Source organism: Theobroma cacao, chromosome 9, assembly GCF_000208745.1.
Source record: "Theobroma cacao cultivar B97-61/B2 chromosome 9, Criollo_cocoa_genome_V2, whole genome shotgun sequence".
In the NCBI taxonomy this organism is placed as follows: Eukaryota; Viridiplantae; Streptophyta; class Magnoliopsida; order Malvales; family Malvaceae; genus Theobroma; species Theobroma cacao.
In genome coordinates, this window is record NC_030858.1 from 5,680,660 (window position 1) to 5,701,558 (window position 20,899).

Here is a 20,899-nt window from a genome sequence, read left to right on the forward strand (position 1 = left end):
TGTTTAATATTTTTATAACTAAAATTAGTTAAAAAAATATTAAATCATTTCCCTTTTTTATAATTAAAAAAACTTTGGAACGTAAGTTGAAATTGAGCAAAACAAAATATTCGTAAGACAACAAACACCAAGTATGAAATTCAAATGAGAGGTTTAAAGTTGTAATAAATCTTGTTTTTGTCGAGGTGGGTTTGTCTTCCGTGCGAGTGAACGTGGAAGAATTTTAATTTGTCAATTTGTGAATAAGAAGTTTAGGGAAATTTCTTCATACAAAAAGGGAAATATTAGTTATTTATTTGTTTTTTTTTTACTTCGAACCCACAGCGATAGTAGTTATTAATTATTACAATGCCATATCAAAAAGACAAGGGTGTCCTAACGGCCACACATGGCCTCCTTTACTTTCAATACCCTGCAACAGCAAAGACACTTCCTTTCCATCACTCTCTGTAAGTATCCTTCATCTTCCAATGTTTTCAACTTCCATTGTCTCGCTTATTATCTTATTTTCTTCACCTCCCAAACACAAAATATCTCAATTTTTTGTAGATAGAAGACATGTTAGACACCACTTTCATGCAAAGTTTTCCACAAAAGACTATGAAACCTCAACAAAGACTGGAAATTCGAAGAGTAAGAAAGAAATTGGTTCTGGGTTTAATTCTTTAAGGTCTGGAAATGAGGGAGCAGAGAGAAACTCTTTGGAGAACCTTTTTAGTTCAGTGCTGGAAGGGAAGGCTGAAAGGAAGAGGTATGCAAAGGATAAGAACGCAAGAAAAAGAGACAAATATTTTGAGAGAGGGAGAGAAATGGGTTCTGGGGATTCTTCATTGAGGGCTAAAGATGAGAATATGGGTAGTAAACAGAAATCTTCTAAAAATGTGAACAATTTAGTGGCTAAGGAAAAAGTGGAGGGAAAAACCAAGGATGGTGATGGCTTGGTGAAAGAGAAAAGGTTAGGGAAAAGGTCTAAGAAAGATCAGGCTAATTCACCTGAAGTACACTTGAGGGTTCAGTTGGATATGTGTTCAAAGAGGGGAGATGTGATGGGGGCCATTCAATTGTATGATAAGGCTCTGAGAGAAAAAATTAAAATGGGGCAGTACCATTATGCTGTGCTTTTGTACCTTTGTTCTTCTGCAGCTGTGGGTGTTGTTCAACCTGCTAAAAGTGGTAGTGGTAGTCGGCCTTTAAATATGTTAAACGTGTCCAACGAAGCTTCGAGTATGAATTCAATGGGGTTAGGTGAACCAATAGATAAGGATAGTGAGAATTCTAGTGCTTCAGAATTGAGTAATCCTATTTTAAACAATGGGAAATTGGTTGATAGTAGTAGAAGCCAGGGGAATATTGATAAATTGAAGGTTAGGTTTAGTGAAAGTTTTTGTAATCTAGATAATACTTTTCCTGACAAGAACTTAAATCAGTTTTCAAATGGGTCTCCAAAGCCATATTCTCGACTTTCAGAAGGTTCTAGTTATCAGAAAAAGAGAGATGAAGATCATTTAGATATAGACGATAAGAGCAGCAGTGACCGAGAGGATTATGAAATTGGGGTAAGTGAAGATGTCAAGAAGTATGCACTCCTCAAGGGATTTGAGATCTATGAAAAGATGTGTTTGGATAATGTCCCAATGAACGAAGCAACCTTGACAGCTGTGGCAAGAATGGCAATGTCAATGGGTAATGGTGACATGGCATTTGATGTGGTAAAGAAAATGAATCAATTGGGTATAAATCCTAGATTGCGTTCTTATGGTCCTGCTCTATCTGTTTTCTGCAATATTGGAGATGTTGACAAAGCATTCGAAGTTGAGAAACACATGTTGGAGCATGGTATTCATCCAGAAGAGCCTGAACTGGAGGCACTCTTAAGAGTGAGTGTAGAAGCTGGAAGAGGTGACAACGTGTATTACTTATTGCATAAACTAAGAACAAGTGTGAGAAAAGTGTCACCTTCTACTGCAGACAAAATTGTCAAATGGTTTGAGAGCAAGGAAGCCTCAAGATTGGGGAAACGAACCATGGATCAGAGATTTATAAAGGAAGCAATTGAAAATGGCGGAGGAGGCTGGCATGGGCAGGGCTGGTTGGGTAAAGGTAGATGGATTATATCACATACAGCTGTTGGAGCTGATGCGTTATGTAAATGCTGTGGGGAAAAGTTGGCTTTAATAGATCTTGATCCTGTAGAAACAGAGAAGTTTGCTGAATCAGTTGCATCTATAGCTACAAAGAGAGAGAAGCATTTCAGTTTTCAAAAATTTCAAGTATGAAAAGCTTCTTGATCTCTTTTCAATCACTCTAATTATGTACGCAAGTTTTGATAAAGTTGGTGTATTTATTTGCTTGCAGAAATGGCTAGACTACTATGGGCCATTTGAAGCTGTGGTAGATGCAGCTAATGTTGGTCTTTTCAGCCAGAGAAGATTCATGCCGTCAAAGGTTAGTTTGGCTTGAATGAATAGGATTCACTACAACTTTACCCAATTGTTTTCCTTTGCTTTTTCGTGAGTGATATTGAGTTCTCTTAAGGTAAATTCTTTAGGTCAATGCTGTTGTTAACGGAATACGCCAGAAACTTCCATCAAAGAAATGGCCACTCATTGTTTTGCATAACAAGCGGATCACCGGACAGAAGATGGATGAGCCAGTAAATAAAGCATTAATTGAAAAGTGGAAAAATGCAGATGCATTATATGCAACACCTACTGGATCCAATGATGACTGGTAGGAAATATATGCTTAGAAGTTACAGCTGACCTGCATGATTGCTTATTTGCATAATTGCATCAACTTTAGACACTATGACTTAATTTGTGTCAGACATATTTTTCCAATGCTTATGCATTTAAAGCAATGGGTAATGACCTGTGATTCAGGTACTGGTTGTATGCAGCTATCAAGTTCAAGTGCTTAATTGTGACCAACGATGAGATGAGAGACCATACATTTCAACTTTTGGGAAACGACTTCTTTCCAAAATGGAAGGAAAGGCATCAAGTGAGTAAAGCTCTCTAATATCTAAATCCTTTAGATAGACTTTTTGATTTACATCTTTATCCTCCAAAATTTTGTTTAGTTAGATAGCTGCATCCAACTTATTGCTAAACCTTGTGATGAATTTGCTCCATTGCCTACTATATTTATCTAAAGCAATTTTCCTAACAAGGCATCTCTCTTTTCCACATCTAAGGTGCATTTCAGTTTTTCAAATGCCGGTCCAGTGTTTTACATGCCTCCTCCCTGTTCTGTTGTAATTCAGGTTAGTTGTAATTTCAGTTCCAGTGTTCTGTTGCTTGTGTGTGTATGTGTGTGGGTGTAAAGTGCCTAAACTGACAGAATAGAGCTATAAAGTGTGCTGAACACTCATAATGGAAATACATGCCGACAGGAATCAGAGAAAGGCCATTGGCATATTCCCATTGCATCTGAACTTGATTATGACACTGAAAGAACATGGTTATGCATTAGACGAGCTAAGTCACATGTGGTGAAGGAAGATTCTTCAACCATACCTGAAGGTAACACCAAGTTTAGTTTATAAGTAGTTCTTCACTTCAAGTATATGGGTTTGTTATTTGCTCAGCCATAATCTACAATTACTAATTGCTAATAGTGTGTTCTGTTGTTTCTATTTGATAATGCTCTTTTATGAGACTCAAATAGCATTCATGTAGTAGTAGTGGCATGTATGTATGCAATTAAGTTGATGTCAGTGATAGTATCAACTGCATGTCTTTTAGATGATTCTTTTATGACTACAAAAATATTCAGTAATCATTTTTCCATTTTTTTTGAGTTTCTGGGTTTGTTGAGGTGTTAGCAATTTTATGCACAGAAGGCTAAAACCAAACTTTACTTTTGCCAAGGAAAGAGCCTTTATTCACTGGAAAATTCGTAGTTATAAGTTGTAAGGTGTAATTATTAAAAAACTTTGTTCGTTTTAATGGACTTCTGCATATCTTGGATGGATTTGCACAAAAAGGTTAGCTAGTTCAATCACTAGTTTGACTTAAATCGATGATCTGCTTAGGAATGCTAAACCAAATTGACTTTATGGTGTCCTATTGATCTATTTACATACAGGGTTTTCTTGTGTAACAGATTTGCAGCCTCTTGACCGTAATAAGGAATGCACGAGGCCAACTATTCAAACTGAAGTTAATACAAACTCTCTGTCACTAAAAGATGGCAACCATGATAAACCACAAAAGCATACTGAGGAAATATACAAAAATATCAGAGACATTTTGTCGGTTCCAGTCCCCTCAGATCAATGCACCGTTCTATCAGAAATAGAGGCTGCAGAGATGCTTGGTAACTGTGTTATTGATTTTCAAATATAAAGCAAGTGGCTGTCTTGTAAAGTTGCAGAAATATAAAATGAACTCCCAGTTGGAATCCCTTTGTATAGTTTTGAGGCCCCTTTGTATATTGATGCTCGGTGTACTTTAGTGATGTTTTTTGCCCATCATAGAGTTACCATTTTGTCAATAGAGGGTATTTCTTTCTGGAGAGAATGGAGGAGTGGATTGGGGAAGGTAGAAGGTTGCAGTTCCTTCATATGCAGGTGAAATTTTGTACACTGTGGAAATCCATTATTGTGAAGCAAATCAGTTCGTCCATTTTTTCGCATACAGTAGATTTTGCTGATAAAATCTGTTAAAATGTCTTCGAGCTTTGCAATCATTTGTCGGTGAGTCACATGCTCAGATGGCAGCTACTCAATTTAATTAATCACCAGCATAATCACTCAGGTGGATATATGCTGTCAGGCAGACCATGAACCCTGTTGCTGGATTATAATGGCAGGGAACGCTTTGTTTTTGCTGGGAATAGTTGCATACCATATCAGTTGAACTTGTCTTCTTTCTCCAAGGAAAGAAAAGGTCTGTAGAGTCTTGTGTGACTCGATTAGGTCGCTTGGCTTTTTAACATGGATTTGCTCTTTCTTTCACAACAAACAAAAAATGATCACAGAATTTCTCGAAAAGTTCCCCCTGATTAGCATAATTAAAGAAGAAAATAAAAAGACAACAAAGGGAATTCACAAACAAATGAGTTCCAGCAAGCTTTGGTCCTACAATTAGCTGTTCAATGAAAGAGAGGATAGATGGCGAAATGTCTTTAAGAAAGGAAAATATACTAGAATAATTCCATTTTAAATGTAACCAAGCAAAACTTTAAATTTATTACTACTTTGTTTAACATTATACTTGAATTCATAAGCTTTTGGAATTAAGTTTTGATGTGATATTAGAGCTCAAGTAGCCTTACCCATGTATGTTTTACATGTGGTAGGAGCATTTATCATTATTCATTTTCGTGTTAAGAGTGTATGAAGTCATATCGTTTAGCTTAAATGGATATAAAACAACAAATCGAGCTTTTATTCACTTGTTAACAGAATCAAAAGAGAAAATGAAGTATCAAATTTAAATATTACAATATCATCATACTAGCATATGAAATGGAGGGTATATCTACATATCTATACCATGGCAAATTAAGTGTGTGGGAGTGGCACTAGATCATTTTGTCAGTAAGTGACTGGTCTTTTCACAGAACGACTGAAAGAGTCCTAAAAAGCTAAAGCATAAGATCACGGGGCTGCAATACTTCTTTGTCATCTTTCTCTTATTCCCTTTCATGCCATGGCGATAGGCCACGGGCTAAAGAGAATCTCTCTCTCTCTTTTCTTGGGTATAAAGAATTTCTTTTGGGTTGTTTCACTGCTTCAGGATGACAACATCACAAGCCTCTCTTTTCTCTCGCTTTCAAAATTAACCAAGAGAGCGTACATTCCAAAAGGAAAGACAGAGGAAAGATAAGGAAAAGTTTGCATCATATCTTTCTCTCCCTTCCTCCTTTTCCCCAGTACTCATTTTTAACTTTAACTCATCAGCTACCCTACTTGCCATCATCAGTTAGCTCTGATTTTGAAAGACAAGAAATTAGAATGCATATTACAGAAATATTTTCCCCTCCGAAGAAAGAAGATGAGTCAGACGAGGGCTTTCGCTTTGACAAGTCTCTCCAGGTTTGTCTGTGTCTGTCTCTTTTTTTTTTTTTTTTTGGGAGGGGGGGTGGGGTGGTGTGGAGGGGACGAAACTTCCATGTTAAAGCTTGTTTTCTTATGGTTATAGGAACTCAGAGATTTGCGGTCTCAGCTCCATTTCGCTGCAGATTACTGTGAAACAACATTCTTGAACTCTGAAGAGAAGAAAGTGTGAGTTTTTCTTGATTTCTAAGCTGTCAAACTGTTGTGACAACTGAAAACCTCGTTTGCATGTTTACCAGATGTGCCATAAAACCCAAACCTCAAAGCTTTGCTTCTTTTTTTTCTTCCTATTATTCTGTTCATGGTGGGTTTTTCATGTCACTGTCTATAATATGGCAGTTGGTGTTTACCCCAACTCCACAACCATGAGCCTCGCTCAACAGGCCATTGGCCGAAGCGCCAACCTCTTTCATGGTTGAGTTGAGCTAGTCTAACATAAGATTTGAGTTATGAGCTATGACTGGCTCAGCTTCTCTTTCGTTTTCTTCAGGGACTAGAGAAGCAATGTAGGATCATGAATTCATGATGCTTGCTACCTGCTTCATTTGGAACCCATTACTCATCGGAGTCCAAGACGTCTTTCTGTCTGTTTTTCTTTTCGGCCTGAACCTCTTCAAGTCCAGCACTTCAGATGCTGATAACTGCGAACCCAACCATTGGGTACTGATGCCTGATGGCCATTTCTGCAGGGCGTGGCCTTCCTCTGTTCAAGCCCATTTCTCTTCCCATTACTTTCTGATTTTGAACTTCCAACCGTAAAACCCATAGACGCCATGCAGGCTTGGGGCTTGCTCTTCCCCTGCCCATTTGGTACTTTCTGAGTTCCCATTTATGGCCACTGACCTTTGGACCAATAGAGATGAGAACTTTACAGCGTAACATACAACTCCATGACTTAAAATTATGATTGGCATGTTTTTGCAACTTGCAGTGTGGTAGAAAACACAAAAGAGTACATATGCAAGGCTGTTGTTACTTTTGTTGATCATCTGGGGAACGTCTCTGCTAACCTAAATAACTGCATTTCCAAGACTAATGAATTTTCTGAGGCTGAGCTCCGCATCAATTGCCTAAAACAAGTCGGTGTATATATTCATCTTGCTGATGCTCACAACTTAATCAAGTATTGGCATATGCTTATTATTTATGACATGTCTGATGTTTCTACCAGAGACTTCTCTCATGCGAGCAATTTGCTCACAAGCTTGCTCTAACAAGAGTCAAGTGGAATCCAAATTTGCCAAATCATCACCGGCGTTATTTATCTGCACGTAATTATCGCAAACCACGTGATCTCTTAATTCTGTTTGCAATTAGCTAGTTTTCTCTAACTCTTTCAGCTGATAATTGGCTTTTTTTCTTTAACTGACAGCAATGTCAACTGTTGGGAGATCGAATGAAGACTCAAGGTACCATCAACTCTCTTCAATCTTCACAATATCACAGTAATAAGTGTAAATATTGATATTAGCTCGAAGGTTTCCAACCATTTTCTCTAATGCAGGGTTTCCATTGCTCCAAGGCCAGCAAAACTCAAAGACAAGCATGAACTTGACACTGAAGGCGTGCCACTTTTCTTCTTCACTTGTACAGACAAGCCTTCATTATCTAAGAGTCCAATATTGAGATCTAATTTCGACGAATCTGACTACAATTCAGCATTAGGTATAAACATTTTATCAATAAACAATAATTAAGTTAACAGTAATTTCATTTTCCTTCAAGTCTCTGATAGTTTGGTTTTTTTTTTTTTTTTCACCTGACGGGGTCTTTTGCCAGTGCCTGTTCGTGATGGCCTCTCGATACCATCAAAGGGTTCAAATCCTACTTTCCATTTCCAGGTGACTTCAGCTCAAACATATCATCTATATATATAAATAACATTTTCAATTAATAATTCCCATAACCCCATTTTCATCGAAGTTTAATTTAGCTTTGGTCTGCTCATGTTTGCAGCAAGGAAATAAAAAACATGGACGGAAAGGCTCCTACAGAAAACCATTGCAGAGTGCTGATATCTTATCTTTCATTCGACGTGCAAGAAGATCAGCAGCATGAGAAAAACTTGAAAGGGGAATCCATATGTTCCTGTTGCTACTGCTTTTATTTGTTTAAGCTAATCTTTTGTAGTGGTACTCATGGTTTGTTTTACGTAGAGATATGCTGAATATTCCTCAATAGGGGCACTGGAGATTTCTTGTAATAACTTTCAAGGTTCCATAGATGAGGCAGAAATGTCTTGATTAAATGTTCATATCTATATAATTGTGTGAAGAATTAATGCATGTATGGTAGCAAAGACAGTGAGCAAAGTTGGGTTAATTTCTGATCGGAGAAAATAATCGGTACTTGGAAAATCACAGCATTGTAAATCTAGATACCATTTATGATTAATTACAGGTTGAGTGTTTCATTTTAGTTCATTTTTAATGGCATTTTGGAGCAAATTAAACGGGAATTAGTTGTAAGGATTAAGTGTCTAGACATAATTTAATGACATAATATTATACTTAATTTAATTAATCTTTTATTGAAAAGAATTAGGCAACTGTCAAAATTTATTGTGAAAATGCAATTAAAGAAGAGAAATTATTATAAAGTTGACCTTAAGAGAACAACAAAATGTCAAAATCGATGACAACTAAAGATACCAAATTTTATTAAACCGACCTTACTTGGCGCAATGTTGCATATTTTATAAAGTTTATTTATACCTTTTCATTCGTAGCTACTCCTTTAGTTTCATAATTAGTGTTTCAATTTGACATTTTTTATTTTACCAATAATTACTAATTAAAATTTCAAAAAATAATTTTTCAAAATTATGAATGAAGTAGTTTTCAAATATATATTTATTAAAATTTAATTTAATCAAATATTTAAAATAATTTGAAGTTAGAATTTAAAAAATTTAACTAAAAAGGGTTAAATTAAGAAGTATTTATAAGACAGAGGAAGTACTTGTTCATTTTAATTATAAGTTTTTGTTAATAAATGTTTTAAGGTATTTTTTAAAGTTTATATTAAGTAATACTCTTTATATATATATATATATATATAAAGGAAAAGATCAAAAGAATTTATTATATCATCCAAAACCATGATATGCCTAAACTACAAGTAATACTTTTTAAATAAATTAAAAACAATTATATTAGCTATACTCATAAAAATAATAATTTAATACAAAATATTATTATAAAAATTAGCTTGGAAAATATCCTAAAAGCCCTTTTTAAAAACCTTTAATTATATTTTTAAAAATATTTTCAGTTTTCAGTTATTGCCGGTGGGACCCAGGTATCCACGTAACACCTCATGCCGGTCGCAGCATCAGCATTTGGTGGAGGCTAGTCTACCTATCATTCAAAACAAGGAAAAACTTTAAAAAAATAAAAGTCATCGAAGAAAGAAGAAAAAAACCGTCGGAACAAGTGCAGCACTGAGAAAAGCACAAGCGCCCACAGTTCAGGACCTTTAGGCGCCCGCTGTTAAAGAAACTCCTGAAACCAACCTAAGAATCTTAGCTTATAAAAGCAAAAAAAAAAAACCCCTCCTTTAGTCTCTCATTTCTCTGCTTCCATTTCTCAACTTCTAGTAAACCCAGAGAACACTTCGAGCTTACGAAGGCAATGGATTCAGTATTTGCCGCCATTGCTCAAGGCCCCGAAGATCCTATTCTAGGGGTAACTCATGATCATCTTCTCGCTCTCTTTAATTTTGAACCGATCCTCTTCGTTGATCGGATCATAGCGTGTTTGATCGCGGGAAATCATGAGCTGTGTGACGAATACAGCCAAGAATATCTTTTTTTTTTAAATATTTGCATGCTGCTGTAATTTTGAAGTTTCATTTTAAATTAGCTTTTTTCATTTTCCCTATTTTTTTTAATGATTAGGCGAAGCTTCCTTTGTTATCATATAATGATATGATTATTTTTTGGTTATTCTGATTATTTTATTTGAACAAATAGGTGACTGTTGCTTACAACAAGGATCCAAGCCCGATTAAGTTGAATTTAGGCGTTGGTGCTTACAGAACTGAGGTTTATTTTTTTATTTTTTTATTTTTACCTTAAAAAATTATCTCGATTAAAAACTTGATCAATATTTTTTGTTAATATGACGTTGATTATGTTGATCTGTTTATCTAAATAACAGGAAGGAAAACCCCTGGTTCTAAATGTAGTTCGAAAAGCGGAGCAGCTTCTTGTTAATGACCCGTAAGCTACTCAAACCATTCTGTTTTTCATGCCCTTGTTGCGTTTTGGATTGTTTTGTAAATTTGTTGATCATGTATTACATTTTTCAGGTCAAGAGTCAAGGAGTACCTTCCTATTCTTGGTTTTGCTGAGTTCAATAAATTGACTGCTAAACTCATTCTTGGTGATGACAGGTAAAGAAAGGGAGAAGGAAAAAATAATTAAAAAAAAACTGATTTTGATTCAGTTGAAATTATTTATAAATGGTTGTTTAGTTCTTTTGCAATTCCTGTTGTGTTTTATTGACAGCTTATTTGATGTTTTTTGGTTTTTGCTTTTCTGGGTAGTCCTGCTATTCAAGAGAACAGAGTGGCTACTGCTCAGTGCTTGTCTGGTACTGGTTCCTTAAGGGTTGGAGCTGAGTTTCTAGCAAAGCATTATCACCAAGTAAAATGCACAATCGTCTTCTGTTTTTTATTTGTTTTAGTAAGTTGTTAATTGTTATTATTTGAAGAGCAAGTGATGCTTACTTTGCCTACCTTTTGTTTGCTAGCGTACCATATACATTCCACAGCCAACATGGGGAAACCATTTAAAAGTGTTCACGATGGCAGGACTGTCAGTGAAGACTTACCGCTACTATGATCCAACAACTCGTGGGCTCCATTTCCAAGGTCTGAGTCTATATTGTGAATGAGTTGCTTCTTTTAATAAGTTAATTCAATTCAGGGGTCCTGGGAGAACAACTGAAGTCTTCAATAATTACAGCTTAGCATATGTTTACTTTTTTATTGCCTGTTTTTGGTTTTAAATTCCTTCATACAAGTTCTCTGTGGTTTACAGAACCAATATCTTGGTTTTTAATTGCCCTGGTATGTATACTAATAAAAAGAAGGGCACTTTTGGGTAACAGGCTTGCTAGAAGATCTTGGAGCAGCACCAGCTGGAAGTATAGTGCTTCTTCATGCTTGTGCTCATAACCCAACTGGCGTTGACCCAACTGTTGAGCAATGGGAGCAGATCCGGCAGTTGATAAGATCTAAAGGGTCATTGCCTTTCTTTGACAGTGCTTACCAGGTAATTGTCAGATATTGATTAAAGCTATGTGTGATTTTGTTAAAATACTGCATAACAAACTCCATAGATGTTAATCTTTTATGTTTTAATAGGTTATACAATGGTTAATTAACTAACACTTGGGTCTGACATTCCAGGGATTTGCAAGCGGTAGCTTAGATGCAGATGCACAGTCTGTTCGCATGTTTGTTGCAGATGGCGGGGAATGCTTCATAGCTCAGAGTTATGCAAAAAATATGGGACTTTATGGGGAGCGTGTTGGTGCTCTCAGCATTGTAAGATGCTGAACTTATAATTCTTGAGCAATTTCTTTCCTTGTGACTAAGTAAATGCTCGGGGCCAAATTAAGACCCTAATCTTATGGCTGAAAACTGTAACTCTGACAATTAAGCAGAATCATCCATGACATTCACTAATACTTTTAATATATAACCTTATAGGTAAAAGTAATTTTATCCTCTCGTATTGACTTGTCTGCCAACAAACTATGTCCGAAGTTAAAAACTTTCTCACACACTTTGGTTCAGATACTACTGATATTCAGGATGCAGACCTCTTTTTGTTTTATATTAAGTATGGCATCTTTCCAGCTGTCTGGGAAACTGAGTGCTCTGCTCCCTTTTGCTCCTAGCTACATCAGCATAGGAGTTTTAAATAATAATTGGTTTTTAAAGCATGATAGTCAGAATTGTATCCCATCATTTAGATTGAATCAGCTTTAAACAATTTAAGTCCACATTTATAAGAAGAATTCACATAATGGTGACTTTTGCTGTGTGGAAATTGCCAGGTGTTTTCTTCCCCCCCGCCCCTCCCTTTTTGGAATAAATAGCTATGCACAAACAGCATTTTTACAATATCTTGGCAATTATTGAAGATGATTGGTTTACTAGATAGCCACTAAAGTGATTAAAGGGAAAAGTTATATTTTACATTTTAATTAGTGCAATGCTGCCATTCTTTCTGTTACTTTATGTGAACTATCGCCTCTTGCATAGAATATAATAATAATTTTATTAACAGGTCTGTAAGGCAGCTGATGTTGCAAGCAGGGTTGAGAGCCAGTTGAAGCTTGTGATTAGGCCTATGTATTCTAATCCACCTATCCATGGTGCATCAATTGCAGCCACCATTCTCAAGAACAGGTAAGTCCTTTTTGTGGTGTAATGAAACCAAACTGTATTTAGAACTTGTTAGATGACATGGAAACTAGAAATTCCGTAAAAGTTTCTAGAAACTGGAATGGACAGTTTGTCTTGGTGTTAGAGATTGAAGGAAAATGAATGTTAAGATTCGTAAGATATTCCGATTAAAAAAATTATCCTTTCAAACAATGATTGGTGCATTCTACCCAATGGTGACCACTGCCCAAATCTGTAGTAGTAATTAGACAAAGTATACATGCATTTATATGTACAATTTTTGGGGGCAATTTTTTTATCAATGATTTTCTTGTTGGACTTCGATTAAGTAACTACTCAAATCAAGTTAACTCACTTATGGACTGCACTTTTAGTTTTTCTCTTTTACATTTGTTTATATTTTTCTTTGCAGTGATATGTATAATGAGTGGAAGATTGAACTGAAAGCAATGGCTGAACGGATTATTAGCATGCGCAAACAACTATTTGATGCTTTAAGTGCTAGAGGTTTTACTTAATCCTTTCTTCCTATGTTCTATTTGTGGTTGTGCCTTTTTTTTTCTTAGTTTTCCTTTAAGCATGAAATGTAAGTTTGATAGGTATGACTTATGAGTCGGTCAATATTTATTATATATGTCAACTTACGAAAGCCTTGTTCGAGATCTTGGTGTCTGCTGACCTCCTTTATAATATATTGACAAAAATTGTGCATGTATTTTTTTCTGGTATTTTCTTCACTGTTATATGAAGTCTTTGGTGTATTCGCCAAGCTCAGAAACCATACATGTTTCCATCTCCGTTTTGTCAGGCACTCCAGGTGATTGGAGTCACATTATCAAGCAGATTGGAATGTTTACTTTCACAGGGCTGAACAGTGATCAAGTTGCTTTCATGACCAAAGAGTACCACATTTACATGACATCTGATGGGTAAAAAGATCTGTTTCTTGTTTCTTTCCATCCTTTTTGTTGAGTGTTTTTCTTCTAAATATTCTTTGGGGGTTGGGTTTGTTGTTGGTTGGCTGAGAAGGTTAATTTCCTCTCCCCAAAATTCTGCTTGTTGCAGTGAAAATTGTTTCTAGACTAGAAAATGATGCCTTGAGATTTCTTCTCCCAGTATTCTTGCATGAGCCATAATCCTAATCAATTATGAAAGATCATTTGACATCGATGTGATAAATGTCATATTATGATTTAACATTTTCATTCAACATGAAGAGAGCTTCTTTACTTCTATGATAAAGTTGTTTCCATTTGAATTTATATGGTTTTGTAGTGCTAAGAAATTGAGTTGTTGACATACCTTCCTAAAACAAGTAAGTACATATTCTAGTTGTAGTTTGGTATTCTCTTCCTCCTTCAATTCTAGTGACTCTCCACTGCCCCTGCTTCCATACCTACCCAACGACCATGTCAAGGACTTACATTTAGAATTTTAGCTCTCTTTTGCTGCTTCATTTACTGTAGCCCTAAACTGGAACCTCATTTTCATTGTTGATTTTGTTATTTTTTGTGTATTGGGAAGCCAGAAATGGGGGCTTCTGAAGTCGTATAATCTATGCACCATAGAACTCATTTATAGTTGCCAAAGATTGTCTCGCTTGCTAATATCAATCAGAAAGTGCCTAATTTAACTGACATCTTGCTAAATTCATTTTCTTACTTCTTCTTTTCAGGAGGATTAGTATGGCAGGTCTCAGTTCCAAGACGGTCCCTCATCTTGCAGATGCTATACATGCTGCAGTCACCGGTTCCTGTTAGAAACAGGTGTGAGATTTATGTTGCCTGTTAGAAACAGGTGTGAGATTTATGTTGCAAGGACATTTGGTTATAGTCCATGTATGTGATGGTTTTTTCCCCAACCTTTTCAAGCAAATACTATGATTTTCCGTAATAAACACTTAACTAGAATGCAAATTTCAGATTTTAACCCAATTTTGATATTTTGATTTCAATGTATAACATTTTGCCAGAGGCATCGTAAATGGTATGCTTGCCATTGTTATCAACAGTTCGTGATATAGGCTTGTTAGATTTCTTTTCCTTCTATTTTGCTTAGTTCGGCAGGTCATTCTTTAAGAACAGAAAACAATCCCTTTAACAATAACCTTACTGAAGGGTTATGTGGTACTCTAGTATTTCTGAAGGGTTATTACACTTAATTGCAGCAAAATTTTATCTTCTAATTTCCTCTTCCCGAACCCAAGAGCGGACACGAATGGTTGATCTACTGAAGTTACTCAAATAATTCTAAGAAGCTTGAGTATGTTTCTTTTGTGACATTTGGTTCCTTCGTGTTCAAACAGCTGGGAGAAATCACCCCTCTCCTGACTCCCAACTTTTATGCTGTTTTGGTAACTGATGCTGAAATTTTGACAGAAAAAAAAAATGCAAGTTCTTTTATTGGGCTTGTGAATTTCTCTTGCCTGTTTGTCGAAAAATACAATCTGAAAAATGAAGCAAAAAAGAGGAGAAATTTACAAATAAAGCAGGGTTAGAGAGCAACGTTAGAGTTCCATCGCATGTTGAAGGCGAAACGTTACGTATATATACCCCCAGATCGGATAATTGACTGTAACTAGAGATCAACACAGGCAGAAAGCAGTACGCAAATGCATCAATCATGATCTAGGTCTAAGCACCATTGCTCCAACAACTTTTTAAGTTTTAAGTTCAAGCTGTTATTGGTGATTCATTTAAACTCGTATATAGGTTTTAAGAATCGAAATGGGGAATCACAATCTCACCTATTTAAATTCTTGATGTTTTTATTAAAGTTACACATCAAATCACATTTAAAGTTCATTTCCTAAGATCAAGATCTCACCAATACAATGTAGAAGTTCACATCATTGGGCGGGCTGGCATATGCTTTGATACCAATTGTAAATTTCACTCCAGAAGATTCAGATCTCACCAGCTTAACATGAAAATTTACGTTGAATCGACACATGCTCTGATACCAATTGTATAATTGAGACCCATACATCACTGGTCAAGTCTAATCCAAATATCTTTTAAAAACTTAAATTCAAGTTGTTGGTAGTAATTGACTCAACCTTTATATATAGACTTTAAGAATCGAATGGGAGACGTGGTATCACAGTTACATAATCACTTCCCTGACCAAATCCTGGAGGAAGAACAATGTAAGTTCTAGAAAGTTACTGTCCCAATGGAATTTTACATGGAGCTGAATATATATACATGAGGTAAGGTCTCTAACTATCCGTATTCCTCTGTATCTTTCCCCACCTCGTTCCTTTTCTTTCCCTCTTCTTCTACGTCCTCTTGTTTCCTTTCTTCTAACATTCCGATTATAAATCACGAGCATCCGGACTTCTTAGGCCATTCAAGTTTTCAAGCTTATCTAGATAGGAAGCTTTTCTTGGAGTGCGACTAAATGGAGGCTTGGATGTTTTTTTCTCATAATCACTTTTCAAGTGGGTTTCTTGATCACTTGTGTTACACCTTGCGGAACCAACATCCCAGCCCATAAAATCTGATAGTGTTGGTGTCTCTGAGGTACTCAACCTCGCCGCATCTTCATCTGTGTTCGAGGACATGTCGGATCTTGCTGGTGATGATGTTTGAGTAAGCGAGTCGGCGTAAAGGACATCCTCAATTCTTGACATGACTGTATGAGCCAAGCTCTCTAGTATCCTTGAATAGCTCTCCAGAATAGCTTGTCCTACATCCTGTGAAGTTAAAATGTAAATAAGTTAATCAAACTTGAATGCATTGAGGAAAAGATAAAACGCAGCTGCAAGCTTTCTGTACCCTGTTGTATTGGATCTTTGATATATCAAGCGCAGACTGTGGAAGCCCCGGAAAGTGCTGCTTGAGTAAGAGTAGGATAGTCTCTGCCCTCTCTTCAAAGAGTTCCCTCTTTTCCAAGCTGACACCGGAGCCCCAAGAGGACCTTCCATCTTTCTGGTTCATCTTCCTCTTCCATATAACAATAGAGGCCTCAATCCTGTTCTTAAGGTCAAGCACTTTGTGTTCTGTTGACAAGTCCATGGTTGACAGGAATTGCCCAGGATCAAAGTACTCCACTGTGATGCTTTTATAGATTGAATCACCAAGGCTTGCTCTTCCATTCTACATACACATGATGTAAAGGATCAAGTCAAAGCTACAACAATTCTATAAGGTTTTAATTGATGGGAGTTTCATTTCTTTACCTTGGGGAGGGAATCGATGTAGCTTTCAGGGACCTCCATTTCAGATAGGACATTTGCATTGATGGTCATAGCTGCTTTTAATACCTGGTTGACAGACTCCTTTTGAGACAGCAGCCATCTTCGTGATGTCTCTGATAGCCCATTTGCAGGAACTTTAACAATTGGATGCCACCATTTGTCATCCCTCTGGCTGTTTTCATTTTCTGGATCATCATTTTTGGACACATACCAAAATTCTTTTTCTTGTGCAAAGTTGTCAAGGGTCTCCTGTTCATTATAATTCGATCAGCAACCGTAGTGTTAATCTCTGGTATACCATCAAGTGATTTCATCAGATTAGAAACTAGAAGGATAAAGTTACCCACAATAAGCAATGTATCCAGTTTTCGCAGACCAGGTATATTCACCAGCAGATCGCCCCTTTGTTTAGTGACCATAATCTATCAAGTTGAAAACAAGTTGTTGGGAGTTAATATGGTGAAATTGTAACCACGGTGCAACATTGGAGTAGCTGTTTTAAGAACTATGACTTCTCCTAATATAGCTTGAAAAAAATATACATGAGAGAGAGATACCTACCTCCATGCTTGTTCCATCCTTCGATTTCTGTTCTGAAGGGACAAATTCAACAATGTGATCAGTTACAGATAAAAGCCAATCAATTTCTTTTCTCCACCTTGCTTTCCTTTCCGGAGCCATAGGTTCTAATTTCCCTTGTTCTCCAAAAATGGATGCTGCATTATAATTGGCCAAGGCAGAGATGTGAATGAGAACGACCGTCAGTTAGGTGCATTCTTGTACTATAATAAACTGGTAAAGTATCTACCAAAATACTACCAATAGGCTCATAATCAACCGTATTATTTTGTCATGAGGTGAGAAGGAAAAGCCAGAAGATTGCGCCATGGGCGTTTCTGAAACCTGTCGCTTCCACATTATATTTCTACATGGAAACATATGCATTTGGTAATTAGATTTTATACAGGAAGTCTACCTGCTAGGTTTGTCACGGCATTTGACAAAGCCAAAGCTGAAGAAACACCTTTTCCACCTCCTGACATATCTTCACCCAAAAGCAACTTGGCAAACCTTTCCTTCATCAGTTCCATATCTGTATCAAGGGACAAAACATATCATTAGAAGGGTTATTAGCCTGATCTTAAGGGAAGAAAGACAGAAACAGACAGAGATAAATTAGCTCTCTTGTTCATAAGTGGCAATGAAGATAAATATTTATGGAACATGAATTGCAACTATGCTAATCAACATAGAAAGATGCTGAACTGCACCTGATTGTGGCCTCTCCTGGGGATTTCCTGGCCTAGACTCTCCTATATTTTGGTGCTCCATCGATTGGTCTTCTGCATTTCTCGTGTCGATACTCCTTGATTGCAGGCTATCATCAACATTCTCCTCATCATCATCACCACCATCTGCGATCAGATTCTGCTGCTGTCTTCTTGAATTCTCAAGCATTTTCCCAATGTGGAAAGATCTCGAGCTCTGAATGCTGTACCGACGTGTTAATGTTCGAACCATTTTCGCTACAAGCTTCTCTTTGTGTTTCTTCTTTGTTTAACAACAAAAACAAAGAAGAAACGAAGGTGAAAATGATTATAAATAAAAAAAGAAAAGTCTCCTTAAGTTTTCAGTTATAACAAATATTATATTCATTGAGTTGAAAAAAAAATAAGCAAAAAGAGGAGAACTACCCGCTTAAGATGAGACGCTAAAGATTGAAAAGAAAGAGTTTATCTGATTCTGCAGGGTTAAAAGAGATAGAGATCGAGGTGGTTAATTCTTTTTTCTGTTTTTGCAGCAATGGAAATGTGGGGTGCATGCTTTCAGAAACAAAGCAGCATAAACTGTAAACGACAAAGATAGTCATTTTCAAGAGTTTTTGTCTTTAAAAAATAGTCAATTTTTGAGAGGTCAATGCTGGCAAAATGCCCGGGAAAAACGTACGAGCTTAACTGCTTTAACTAACTTTTTCTGTTCAGTTACTTTGGGCAGAGAATTTAGAGAAAAATAATAATACGGTCCCCGAACATTTGTCGTTTCATAAAATTTGATCTTTATAAAAGATATTCCCTGTCTCTCCATGACTGATCCATCCTAATTATTAGAGGCATAACCTCGTGGTATTAGGACCTAACCGAGGGCCAAAAGATCAAATAGCAGGATCCTTTCAACAATTAAGGGCCACGAGGAAAGATTCAATGAGGGATAAAGTATTTCAGATTTTAGATTTTAGTCAACCAAGATATTTTTGCATTGAACATAATTAAAGAAAGAAAGAAATCTAACATTGAAGATTGAGTCAAAGTAACTCTCTGAGTAGTGAGGAGGAGGCTGAACGACACAGAAGCGTGGAGATGATAATAATAACAGCCATGGCCAGGCCAAAGCCAGCGCCATACCAGCAAGCACATATATGAAGAAGAAATGATATTGGGAGCCTGCAGCTACTCATTTAATAAGAAGTGAGTTTGAACTTTCTTTTCCCACAATCATTGTTTGAAGAAAACAAAAAACAGAAAAGGAATGACAGCTTACTGTGCTAAACTTATTGACATTTTGCTTTATTAACAATGATCAATGGCTAAAATTCAATGATAAGTTTGGTAAGTAGCTAATTACATTATCAAATTATAGCAAGTTCAATCCTATGCTTTCCTCATAATTAAATTTTAAGTAATAAACTATTAGTAAACCTGAAATTTACATGAGAGTGGGGGCAGGGCAATGCTTACTATCAATTAATTGCCTTACAACAAGACAAAGTTCATTGCTGAATTGCAGTATAGCACATCCATTAACTACTAGTACAAGTTTTAACCCACTAGAGGAAAAAATAAAAAGCGAAGGTTAACCGACTAGAACTCTGGATGGCTTAGCTTCCAAAGATAGTGTACTTGATCTCCCTGGATTCATAACCCTTTTGTTAATTAAACTTTCAAAACTAAGGCAAAAGTTCGTCATCCTCCATTACTGATTTACTGCTACTAACTTCTCAGATTCAACATTCCAATCCCATCCTTCTCTTTTCTGAGAACAATATTCCGTGATGGGAAGAGATTAAATATCCACCACCGACTTATAATTTCGATATTATTATTGTCAAAGTTGTCATCAATGTTCCTTTCATCAAACATTAAATTTTTGACCAAATCTGCTACCGATTAATGTCCACCTAACAAGATTGTGAATTAATTACTACAAATTTGGAAACCCAACATGGCTGCAAATGTCAAATTTCCATATACCTTGTTTTGTCAATGTAAGCCATAATTTGTTTATTCTTATTCAACTACCACACAGCACATTACATTCAATATAGAATATGTCCAAAATATTTAGACTAAAACTGTTGAATATAGAGTTAGTAGTAGCCACATAACTTATAGTTAAGTAGGAAATAGTGATCTAAGATCCCTTCTCCCAATTAATTCCATGGATTTAAAATCGAATGGAGGAGGGCAACAATTCCCATGGCAACAGCTTGCGAAAATTGGAGACAACTACGAGGAGGGCCATAGTAACTTTGTCTTCATATTTCACATGCCCCAACATCAAAATTTGTATTTACAGAAGCAAAATAAATGGAAGTATATTTTGATTGTGAGACATTCCCGCGTGTTTCCTTTTTCTGAAAAGATTTTGGGTCCTATAATGGAATATAATGTCGGGAAATTTGTTGTTGATTTTTCATTCAAAAAATTTTTGGTTGGATTTGATTGCGGTATAGCTTGAACTTTTAGTTTATGATCAACAGGTTGGATAATTTTGTCTAATTATCAAGGTCACTTTGTCTATACTAATCTGATTAAGCACTTTTGGCACAATAATTAGAAGCCTTTTTAGCAAAAACGCCGTGCTGTAATTACATCACAAAAAACTACAAATGTTTCAAGTTGAAAGCATGTGCTTGCAGCCCGCTTTAAGGGGAAGTGTGATGTAATTCTGAAGAGCATTTTGATGCTTGATTAAAGGAAATTTTCTTGTATTTTATGCTGTTGAATTATTGGTCATAGGGAATATATAGCCCCAGGAAGAAACAAACAGAAATCATAAAAATTACCACCCTCAACAAGAATTATTATAGGCTCTTCTTAATCTTAATCAGTTGTAATCAGCCCTTAATGGATCATATAAGCAGCACTTGCAGGAAAACATGGCATAAAGCTAAGATGACATTGATTTGTGAAGGATTTTGCACATGGATGCAGCAA

The 20,899-nt window shown here is 36.2% G+C and overlaps 3 protein-coding genes and 1 pseudogene across 3 annotated transcripts; 3 read left to right on the forward strand and 1 right to left on the reverse strand.

Annotated features, from left to right (window-relative positions):
* On the forward strand, window positions 354-4,638 carry LOC18588577 (annotated as a pseudogene).
* Window positions 5,737-8,458, forward strand: LOC18588578 (probable protein ABIL5). The gene is made up of 8 exons (XM_007013073.2): window positions 5,737-6,043; window positions 6,150-6,232; window positions 6,996-7,143; window positions 7,236-7,335; window positions 7,437-7,473; window positions 7,569-7,729; window positions 7,844-7,905; window positions 8,021-8,458. Exons 1-8 carry the CDS (start codon window positions 5,963-5,965, stop codon window positions 8,120-8,122), a joined length of 774 nt encoding a protein of 257 aa, XP_007013135.1. The 5' UTR covers window positions 5,737-5,962; the 3' UTR covers window positions 8,123-8,458.
* Window positions 9,435-14,494, forward strand: LOC18588579 (aspartate aminotransferase, cytoplasmic). The gene is made up of 12 exons (XM_007013076.2): window positions 9,435-9,750; window positions 10,038-10,109; window positions 10,225-10,286; window positions 10,376-10,459; window positions 10,613-10,712; window positions 10,819-10,939; window positions 11,179-11,342; window positions 11,480-11,617; window positions 12,366-12,487; window positions 12,897-12,991; window positions 13,293-13,413; window positions 14,160-14,494. Exons 1-12 carry the CDS (start codon window positions 9,697-9,699, stop codon window positions 14,242-14,244), a joined length of 1,218 nt encoding a protein of 405 aa, XP_007013138.2. The 5' UTR covers window positions 9,435-9,696; the 3' UTR covers window positions 14,245-14,494.
* LOC18588580 (rho guanine nucleotide exchange factor 8) lies at window positions 15,618-18,455 on the reverse strand. Its single transcript, XM_007013077.2, has 8 exons — window positions 18,380-18,455; window positions 17,957-18,236; window positions 17,662-17,778; window positions 17,247-17,401; window positions 17,033-17,107; window positions 16,668-16,934; window positions 16,264-16,584; window positions 15,618-16,181 (listed from the first exon to the last, which is right to left on the reverse strand). Exons 2-8 carry the CDS (start codon window positions 18,204-18,206, stop codon window positions 15,801-15,803), a joined length of 1,566 nt encoding a protein of 521 aa, XP_007013139.2. The 5' UTR covers window positions 18,207-18,236; window positions 18,380-18,455; the 3' UTR covers window positions 15,618-15,800.